The sequence below is a fragment of the Chiloscyllium plagiosum genome, chromosome 18 (assembly GCF_004010195.1).
Source record: "Chiloscyllium plagiosum isolate BGI_BamShark_2017 chromosome 18, ASM401019v2, whole genome shotgun sequence".
In the NCBI taxonomy this organism is placed as follows: domain Eukaryota; kingdom Metazoa; phylum Chordata; class Chondrichthyes; order Orectolobiformes; family Hemiscylliidae; genus Chiloscyllium; species Chiloscyllium plagiosum.
Window position 1 is genome coordinate 17,047,490 of NC_057727.1, and position 11,373 is coordinate 17,058,862.

The window sequence follows — 11,373 nt, forward strand, 5'->3', positions numbered from 1 at the left end:
GCAGAGTGCAGTGGAGGCTGGGACGCTAAATGTCTTCAAGGCAGAGATTGATAAATTCTTGATATCACAAGGAATTAAGGGCTACGGGGAGAATGCGGGTAAGTGGAGTTGAAATGCCCATCAGCCATGATTGAATGGCGGAATGGACTCGATGGGGTGAATGGCCTTACTTCCAATGGTCTTATGGTCTAAATTGATTTCTTCACTCAGTGAGTGATCTCAGTTTTTTTCCCCTTGGAAGTGGTGGAGTGGTAAATAGTGAGGAATACAGCCTTACATTACAGGCCAGTCAGATCCCACTGATGGGCAGGTTAAACAAGGCCTGGGAATGCAAGCTGATTGATAGGACCCTGGGAAGCACCAAGGATCAGAGGGGGATTGGTGTGGATGTCCACTGATCCTTTGAGATAGCAGGGCAGGTAGATAAACTAGTTAAGAGGGCATACGGGATACTTGCCTTTATTAGCCAAGGCTTGGATTTCAACAGCAGGGAGGTTATGTTGGAACTGTGTAAAATGTTGGTTAGGCCACAGCTAGAGAATTATATGCAGTCCAGAATCCACATTATAGGAAGGTAGTGGTTGCACTAGAGAGAGTGCAGAGGAGATTTACCAGGATGTTGCCTGGACTGGAGAGTTTAGTTATGAAGAGAGTTTGGACAGACTGGGTTGTTTTCTTTGGAACAGAGGAGGCTAAGTTGGGTACGTTTTTGAGATGAATAATTTTTGAGGGGTTTACGCAGAGTAGATAGGAAGAAACCTTTCCCCTTGAAGGAGGGATCAATGACAAGGGGACATAGATTCAAGTTAATGTGCATGAAGATTAGAGAGGATGTGAGGAAGCTTTTTTTTCACCCAGAGAGTGGTGGGAATCTGGAGGTCACTGCCTGTAGGGGTAGTAGGCAGAAATGCTCATAACATTGAAGATGTATTTAGATTTGCATTCGTGGTGTCAAAGCTATGGGCCAAGTGCTGGAAAGTGGGATTAGAATAGTTTAGTGGTTGTCTTTGGCCAGCGCAGACTCAGTGGGCTGAAGGGCCCTTTCCTGTGCTGTGAACTGCTATGACTCAGTGGAAAGAAAGTGCCAGATCTAACTCATCATATAAAGGGTACCCTGTGGCATGACAGGCATTAGAAACGTCCTGGTTGAGTTCCAGCTGGGGAAGCAAAGGAAGGACTAGTTCCTATTGCCACAGAGTTCCCATGCCAGGGAAAAGAGAAGGTCATGGACACCGGATCAGGATTGTGCCAGGTTTAACTAAGGCGTTTCCCATGGTTGAATAAGCAGCTGGTGCTCACTGTGCCAGCTTTCAGTAAGGAATGGCCACCTGAGTGCAGTGGCAGAAGGGTACCAATCATGGAATCATGAGAATTTGGGAAAATCAGGGCAAAAATAGCTGACAACCAAACTTGTGTGTGTTTATTTACGTGTGTGTGTATATGTGTGTCTATGTGTCTGTGTATGTATGTGTTTGTGCTATGTGTGTGTGTTTGTATGCGTGTGTGTGGGTGGGTGCGTGTGCATGTGTATGCTTGTGTTTATGTGTCTGTGTGTATGTATGTGTGTGTATTTTTATATGATATTGGTTTTGCTGGGTTGGACCGGTCTGGTTGTCATCTCTGAATGTGTGTGGGTGCATGTCGGTGTCCGTGTGTGTGTGAAATTGTTTTGCTCTTACTGCTTGAAATAAGCAAATGAGAATGATATGCAGAGTGATAGTTCAAACTCTGCAGTTTCTGTCCAAGAGTTGTTTAATATCTAACCTCCAAGGTCCATTCTAATTGTTTAAGACCCTGGGACCATAAGAAATTGGAGTGGGAGAAGGCCTTTGAGCCCTTTGAACCTGCTCCAATAGAATTGTGGCTGCTCTGACATTTTTCATGATCACTTTCCTGCAATTTCCCTATTAACACATGATAACTTTACTGGTCAGGAACCTACCTCTCTCTCAGCCTTAAATATACACAGAGCTCTGCCCCCACAGCTCCCTGTGGCAAGGAGTTCAAAACCTCTGTGAGAACAAATTCTTCCTCATATCAGTCTTAAATTTGTGCCCTTTAATTCCGAAAGTATACCGTCTGGTTTGTGATTTTTGAGAGGATTTGTAGCTCAGGTTGAGGTTCGGGTTGTATGTTTGCTCATTGAGCTGGTAGGTTTGTTCTCAAACCGTTCATCACCATGTTAAGTAACATCATCAGTGAGCCTCTGGTGTTCTGTCTCATTTTCTATTATGTGTCTTGGTCTGTGACGGTGGGTGATATCATTTCCGGTTCTTTTTCTGAGACGTTGGTAAATGGGCTCTAAATCAATGTGTTTATTGATGGAGTTCCGGTTTGAATGCCAGGCCTGTAGGAATTCCCGTGTGTGTCTTTGTTTAGCCTGTCCTAGGATGGATGTGCTGTCCCAGTCAAAGTCGTGTCTTTCTTCGTCTGTGTGTAAGGATACTAGTGACAGTTGGTCATGTCTCTTGGTGGCTAGTTGGTGCTCGTGTATCCTGTGGCTAGTTTCCTGCCTATCTGTCCGATATAGTTTTGTTGCAGTCCTTGCAGGGTATTTTTATATGACATTGGTTTTGCTGGCTGTTGGTATAGGGTCCATTAGGTTCATCAGTAGCTATTTCAGTGTGTTGATAGGTTTGTGAGCTACCATTGATGTCAAGGGGTCGGTGTAGTCTGGTTGTCATCTCCAAGATGTCTTTGATATATGGTAGTGTGCCTAGAGTTTCTGGGCACATTGTGTCTACTTATTTGGGTTTGTTGTTTAAGAATCGGCAGACTGTGCTTATCGAGTACCCATTGTTCTTGAATACACTGTATAGATTTATAAGACATGATCAACTTTCACTAGTGTCCTTACACAGACGAAGAAGGACACCACTTCAACTGGGACAACACATCCGTCCGAGGACAGGCTATGCAGAGACACGCACAGGAATTCCCAGAGGCCCAGCATTCAAACTGGAACTCCATCAATAAATTTGGAGCCCATTTACCACCGTCTGAGAAAAAGAACTGGAAATGATATCACCTACCTTAACAGACCAAGACAGATAAATAGAAAGTGGGACAGAACACCAGTGCTTTAACAGAGGCTCATTGATAATGTTACCTAGGAAATGGTCACAAAATGTCTGAGAACAAACCTACCAGCTCAGCGAACAAACTTATAACCTATAGCCTCTGGTCCCAGACTTTCCCTGGAGGGGCACTATCCTCTCAGTATTTACACTGTGAAGCCCCTCAAGAGTCCTATATGGTTTAATGAGATCACCTCTCAATTTTCTCAACTAATGTTTTGGGAGAACATAAGAACTAAATGTGAGAAATGTGGGTAGATTATTTTCTAAGCCACAGCTGAGCCATTGGAAAAGTCAAGGGGAATCTGTACTCTATATCCCATCCTTCGCCTTTGCAAGCATGTGTTACTACAGCTCTCGTTTGACTATTGTTTGAGCCCATAGAATTGCAATCCCAAATCTTGGCACCACTGTACATGCACATTCTGGGCTGCTGTAACCCACGTTTCCATCAATTGTGTAGGAATGAGAAATGTTCTTGGGATGATTAGTTGGAAGCTTTGCTGGGTCAGATAACCCCTCCTTATTTGGAAATCAACTTCTATGAGATGGCAGTGTGATGGTTGTCAAATTTCACAGTCAATTCTCTCATTGCAATAACCTGACTTTCACCAATGTGACTCCAGTTTGTCAATAAGCAGCTGAGAGAATTTCTATTTAGAGTGAAGGTGAGAGTCTCCTGCAGTAGAAATGAGGAATGATTACTAATTTTGTAATATAATCAACTTTGATCACAGCATACAGAACATAGTCTGCATGATTTCCTTGTGCAAAGCTGAACAATGTAGGGAGCCGTGTTTAATGACAAGCTCCTCAACCCTAGCCTTTAAATATGTGACACTCAGACAGTACAGTGAGACATGCCTAGGTTTCTCTTCCCTTCTGCCATGCGCTATTCTGACTCGATCAATCCATTAGACAACTCTGAGCTATTGATAGTGGAAGCAAGGCCCTCACAGTTGCCAGAGCACAACCTTTTAATAGATAACAGCATCATTTTCCATGTTTACATAATAAGTGAAGAGACTCTGCTGTAACTTGCAACACTTGTAAGGTCATGGTGTGGAGTGTGGTAGCTTTCAGTCCATTTATTTCAGTAAAGGGTTAAATAATTCCAAGTGTGGACGGAAAACTGTAGGTTGTTTGCATTGTTTTCAGGATATTCAGTTATTAATGTGGAAACTATGGTTACCCAGCCAGAAGAACACTGTAAGCCAGATGGTACTGCAGCGTACAATCTGCACTTTGAACACTTTAATCAAACAATACAAAAAAAACGACAGTTGCTGCAGATCTGAAATAAAAAAAGGAATTGCTAGAGAAACTCAGCTGGTCTGGCAGATTCATGTTTCAAGTCCAGTGGTGCTTCTTCAGAACTGGACCGGAAATGTTAATTCTGCTTTCTCTCCCACAGATGCTTCCAGATCTGCTGAATTTCTCCAGCAATTTCTGTTTCTGGTGCTGAACATTTTGTTTAGCTGACTTACCAAATCACTGAGGATCAATGTGAGAGGCTCAGAATAATGTAGAATAAGCTATACCACAACAGGGTAACATAGATGAGGTACAGAATAATGTAAAATGAGCTATACCACAGTAGATTTAAGCAAGAAGAGGGAATAATTGTGAACATCATCCAGATTCTAAATTGATAGTTGAAAATAATATTGTCAAAAATGACTTTTACAGACTTGACTTTAAATTATCTTGAATGTACCTATGTATGTACTAAGAAGAGCAGTGAACAGACTAGTGTACCATGTGTAACATGTGCCAAGGAACAATTAGTTGAGAAAGTTGATTTATTCTTGCATCAGGCCATGCCTCCACAATAATATGATTAATGTTCACTTGCTCATCTTTTACAGGGAACAACAGACAAAGTCCAACCACAATGATAGCAGTCAATACTTCAACTGGTGTCAACACTTCATCCAAAGGACAGGACTCACAACATGGATCAGAACGGGAAAATATCAGGCTGGTCAATGCCCGGAAACCAGATCACACGTCAAACTCAAAGCCAACTGTTGACAATAGTTCAGATGAATATAAATCTTATTCCCGACTGTGTTCCACATGGGATAGGGAGTGCATCGCCAATAAAACTTCAGCCCAGTGGAATGATCTGAAACAGACATTGGGCTTTGCGTGGGAAATGCATGTTTATGGGGCTGGAATACTCTTTGTTATCCTCATGCTGATGTCTCTTATTAATTTAATTGGCTCTCCTATTTTATACATTCCAGATCTGAGCTATCTCATGGCAGCCAATGCCCAACTCTTTGCATTGGGTCTTTTAAGAGCTATTTATCTGTTCCTTGATCCCTATGGCAGCAAGTCCAAGCTTCCTCCGGTAGGTAGTTTGGTGTTGTACAACATTACACTTCCCCTTCTCATCACCACCTTTGGCATTCTTACCCTGATGTTGCTGAAGATGGGGAAACTTCAAATGCTCTCCTCAAACATACAGAGCCCAGCCTTCTTGGCAGTGATTGCAGTTATCCATTTTGTCATTCTGTTAAGTGGCGATCTCTTATACTTGCTGCTGAATCCTGCTGTGAATATAATCCTCCATATCTTCTCAGTTTCATGGGGATCATTTCTCATCTTTGCATTTTTTCTCATCTGTCGCAAACTCAAGATTCAATCGGAAGCCACTGTTGGGCAAATCCAGCAATCTACTGTCCACAATGAGGAATCAATTGATCTCCAGAATCCAGAGAGGGCACTGAAGCAGCTTTTGATCTTCACAAGAGTGATGGCAATTGGAGGTGTCTTTGGATTACTTTGCTGTGCACTGCAAGTCTATGCTATTTTATGGATGTATGGAATATTGGGAGAGAAGGGTCATTTCTATTGGTCTTGGTGGTTCCTCCAGTTCTGGTATCGATGTTTTGAGATTGTAATATCCTTTGCCATGTGTTTCGTGACCTCCTATGCATTTTGTCAGCACCAAGGCCGGCCTGATCACATTTGTTGGAGCAAGATTGTTCAATACTTCGATCGCTACAGGAAGAGGGAAGTGCCGGAATACCCTAACAACTGCTATGATTGGTCATCTGGAACCCAAGACAGGATAACCAACAATGACATCTGCAAGAACCTTATACGAAATCAATCAGAGAGTATGCCCCTTAAAGCATTGAATGAAACTAATGAACCGAAGCCAAACAAAAGTTACTGCAACAAAGATGGCTCCATGATCTCTCTGGATCACAGGCCCAAAATACCAGTCCTGGGACCCAAATCTCACAATTTAATGATGGGTCGCTCATTCACCAGCATTTGCATTGAGAAGGAGTCAGTGTTATCCCTCAATGTCTTTGACTTACGTCCACCTTCACCCATCAATCTTAGCCGAAGCATTGATGAAGCTCTTTTCAGGGAGCACATCCTCAGAGACAGCTTGTTTCACTCTTCCAATCTTCAGTATCCCAGCGACAAATCCGTGGAAAACTCTTCCTCCTCTTTGACAATACGCAAAACACTTGACCAGGGTAATGTCACACTGGGGCCATTAGAGTTCAAGCGTCGCAACAGTGACCCAGACTATTTGTACAGCCTAGCCAAGTGCAGCTCACTGAACAATGTCCAAACAGATACATCCCAGCAGACCAGCCAGGATCTTGAGCACACGCAAGCACCCAGCAGGTTGCACCGGTCAGCATCCAGCAGTTCCTTGGACAGTGCTTCTAAAACATCCTTTGGAATCCATTGGTACTCATGGACACGTAACCATTCCTCTGGCGAGAGTGTCCCCTCTGCTGACCCAGCTAGTGAGAGCCTCCTCCCGCCAAGCAAGAATTTAGACAGTTCTGAAGTGAAATTGGTGACAGAAGACCCCAACCTTGAAGCGCACAAGAGCTTTATAGAAATAAGAGTGATTGATGATGTCAGTCTTTCTAGTGATACCATTGAACTTTAATCCTTGGGCACAAGTTGGTTTGTTTAATAGTATTTGGAGAAAATATCAGATCTGGTTGAATTCCAGGCATCTTGCAATGTTTTTAATAAGAACAAAGGCTCATGATTACCACTGATTGAAAGGAGAGTAACAAGACATGCAGAGAAAGGAGCAAGAATACTTCGTCCTCATTCACTGAAACTTGGTCAGCTCTTCACTCTCTGATTGTGAGGCTGAATGTTTAGTTCATTCGACCAAATTGGATTTCTGTGATCTATCAACGTATTGCATTTCAATATTCATTTGCAGTCACTTGAAGTCCATTGTAACACTAAACAAAAGTAACTTTTATAGGTTAGCACTTGAGTCTGAGACTAATAACAATCTTAAAATTGCCCAACTATCGTGAAAAGTGCTTAACCTGTTATAAGGAGGCAGTTGGGATAATGAATAGATACATTCTCGTTGCAAAAGAAAATCTATTTTCTTGATTTGAAGCAAAAATCGTCACGTGCTCGTATTATGAAGGAACATGCTATATGATTGTTTAGCACTTTATTGGTCTGTCTCAGATATTGAAATGCCAGATTTCCTGAGGACACCACAACAGTCATCCAGGAAAGTATTATGTGAACACACTATTTTACCATTAGTCACATAAATCTTTGAATACCCTTACTATGGAGGTAGGCACCAACTCTTTCTATAGAGAAAATGGTTCTGGAGCAAGACGTCATCTTTGAAATAAAATAGATTTCAAGAATTACACAATACAGACAAAAGCTGTTTAATCCAGCATCCCTGTGCCAGATGAGGCCACTCACCTGAGAAAGATTTGCATTTATATAGTACCATTCATGCCCTCAAGATATTCCAAAATCCTTCATAGCTAATCAAGCAGCTCTGAGGGGTAATCACCATTGTAATTTAGGAAATGTAGGCAGAGGGAGATAATTAAAAGCAGAGAGTGAGAGGGAGAAAGAGAAAGAGGCAAGAGAGGGCTAAGGGGAGAAACCCTGCCTGTTTTACAGCATTGCAACCAGTGTCCTCTGTCACAATTGACTTTTGTTGTGGTAAATATCAGAGTTTGTTGGAAACATCTACAGAGTTGTGCCATTCAGTTGATCAAATATATTGTTTGAAGGATTCACCAGCTGTTGTAGGGTTTTTCCAGTATGGTGTTTATTCAGCTCTCCTGTTTCTAACAGTGGCTATTGTATTTCTGAAATTAAACTGCCAGGATTGTTTTCACAGATCAATTTGAGATGGATGAGTTGGAAATGTTAATCACTGTGTTTTACTCAATTCTGCGATCCTTGTACTTTCCCCCATCCACCATTGTTTTTGAACATGATAGGAATGAGGGATTACTTCATAATGAAAATAGTCTCCTGTCTCCGCCAGACCCCTAGTTTCTTTTCTTTTCAAAATGCTAAGAGCAAAGTGTATTTTTCAATTGACGTCACTTGTTTGATGGCAAAGTTTTCACTGCTTCCTCACATGTTACAAGATGTCTTTTAAGTCATAATCTGCTGGCCAAATCAGAACAAAGAAGAATGTCTTGCATAAAGCTGACAGAAGCAAATCATTATGTGCATATATACCTGCTATTGCTATGATCAGATCATCTCCAGTAGGTTTATAATAGATTGCGTGGTTTGGGCTGAACTGGAGTCTGTGGTAATGAATTCCATTTAATTTGAATTCTCTCCTACTTGATTCTATTTGAACTTTTATACTTAGGAATCCATTTGTTTCATTATTAATCATAAATCATAATTCTAAAGGGGGTACAGAGCAGAGGGACTGGGGTGAATGTGGAAAATTCATTGAATGGGGAAGACAGGTTGAGGAAGTATTTAATTATGTATGTAGGACCCTGTAACAATAGGCATAGGTTACCAAAGCAATAGAGTTAATGTGACCCTGCATAAAACACCAATTCACCATCATTTGGAGTATCGTGTTCTGTTCTAGGCATCACATTTCAGGAATATTGTGAAGGCTTTACAGAGGGTGCAGGCAAGGTTGGTGAGAGTGGTTTCAGTAATGAAGGAGCTGAAAATGTGTTGCTGGAAAAGCGCAGTAGGTCAGGCAGCATCCAAGGAGCAGGAGAATCGACGTTTCGGGCATGAGCTCTTCCTGAAGAAGTGCTCATGCCCGAAACGTCGATTCTCCTGCTCCTTGGATGTTGCCTGACCTGCTGCGCTTTTCCAGCAACACATTTTCAGCTCTGATCTCCAGCATCTGCAGTCCTCACTTTCTCTCAGTAATGAAGGACTTCAGTTATATGAATGGAATAAAGAAGCTGGGATGGTTCTCCTTAGAGAAGACGCGGTAGAGAGGAGATTAGCTCGAGATAGTCAGAATGATGAGGGGTCTGGATGGCGCCATTCTTGTTGGTCTAAGGATTGAGAAACAGAAGACACAGATGTCGGATAAATGGCAAACAAATCAAAGGAAACACAAGGGAAGACTTTTTTTAAACGAGTGAGTGGTTAGGACTTGGAGGACAGTGCCAAAACTTGTAATGGGGGCAGATTCAATTGTGGCTTTTAAAAGTGATAAGAGATTTACAGGACTATGGAAGAAAGGGCAGGAAGACTTTGGAAAGACTGTGTTGTATCGCTGGATTGCTGAGCAACTAGGAGAAAGTGAGGACTGCAGATGCTGGAGAGTCAGAGTTGAAATGTGTGGCGCAGGAAAAAAGCACAGTAGCTCAGGCAGCATCTGAGGAGCAGGAGAGTCGACGTTTCCAGCATAAGCCCTACACCAGGAATGTGGAGATGGAAGGTAGCTGAGAGAAGAAGGCTTGCTGCTACAGCCAGATACATATGTTGCAAACGCTGTTGGTCTTATATTAGCCCTCGACAGAGGAAATACCATTTTGTTGACCTGCTCTGCACCCCTTACCACACAATAAGCAAACTGCTGGGTTTAAAGACTGAGTTTCACTCACTTCATTTCCAAGTTTGTTATTTGGGTGTTAATGTGGACAAAATCATTATTTGGACTTGCATTTTGAAAAAAAAACCTGACATAATATACATAGTTCTGTTGCCACAAAATCTATGGCAACGACTGCAAATCAAGGCTCCCTTAATTATTCACAGATGCAGAAGGATTCAGAGGATATCTGTAGGAGCTGATGAATGAATGCATAAACTCAGCAGTTATGTCCAAAGAAGATTGAAGACATTTGAAATTGAACTTGGACATAGTGTTAAGAAAAGAAAATCAGCAGTGATTCAAAGCATTTGCAGCAATCCATGACTTGATTTCAGATAGATTTTCTTTAAAGTTTTAAACTAACATGATGTTTGTGAGAGTCACAATCTTCCAAAGGTGGTATGGAAGGGTGAGGCTGACTCTTTTTATTTGATCAAGTGAGAAGTAGAAAAAACTGAGAAAAAAAATTTTAGACTTTTCTAGGAATGTGCTGATGTAAATGCAAAGTGAGATTGAACCATCTACGCTCAATTGAGGTTGAAATAACAATGTATTTAAACACGTTTAGTTGTATTTTTGCTTGTCACTATTTGTATAATAATTCTGTATTTTTATGAGCAGTTGTTTTTGATCTGTGTTGTAAGTTTACCCCAACCATGACATGTAAATTCTGCTAAATTAAATATTTAGATTTTCGTTTTGTTTTATAGAATTCAGGAACCAACACAGCAGTGCAGGACATCACTAAGCTGTCACTGCTTGCATCTGCACATGTGCAACAAGTGCTCCTCCCTAGTGATGCAGTGCCAATAGATTCAGCTATGATAACTTCTCTTTGCAGTATTTCCAAATAGCAATATTCACCACTTGCAGCTACAGCCTTATAAAATGCTGCTTAACATTTGCTTGCCTTTGGATTACAGTATTATATCTGATGAGCTCAGTGACAACATAACTGATGGTTGAAGTTGCAACTTCTTTTCCAAAGATTTCCCAGGACAGACCGACAGAAATGCATCGTTTGCACAGAGTATACACTTGCTAGGACCTATTTCCCCATAGCTATAGTGAATGCTATCTGCAGTTGCTAATATCAGCAACTGAAATAGACAGTGCATACGATTTTGGCAACAGAAATTTCAGGACACTTGCTGCATTATCATTGTGTGTACATTTTTCAGGGAGAGGTGGTGATGTGTGTGTTTCGAGGAGAGTGTGAATGCACGTGCAGAGATTTGTGAAATACACAGAGAATGTCTGCCAATTTCGAGAATAAAGAAAGGAGAAAAGGCTGGAAACATTCAATATGTCGGACAGAATTTGTGGAGAAATTTTCAGCAATTCAGCATTTTGCCTTTGAGTTCGTAGTGACATGGGGGCGTGCGTGTACATTATATGGGGACAGTGCGTTTGTGTGCATGGCTGTGTTTATATAAGAGG

At 41.6% G+C, this 11,373-nt stretch overlaps 1 protein-coding gene across 4 annotated transcripts in view; it reads left to right on the forward strand.

Annotated features, from left to right (window-relative positions):
- The window catches only part of LOC122558887 (proline-rich transmembrane protein 3), a 99,024-nt gene extending 89,953 nt beyond the window's left edge, over window positions 1-9,071 (forward strand). For all 4 annotated transcript variants that reach the window (XM_043707801.1, XM_043707800.1, XM_043707799.1 and 1 more), the window contains one exon: window positions 4,946-9,071. In XM_043707801.1, coding sequence (XP_043563736.1) covers window positions 4,946-7,005 — 2,060 coding nt within the window. In that variant the 3' untranslated portion in view covers window positions 7,006-9,071. The remainder of the gene's footprint in view (window positions 1-4,945) is intronic.
- Window positions 9,072-11,373: the final 2,302 nt, after the last annotated feature.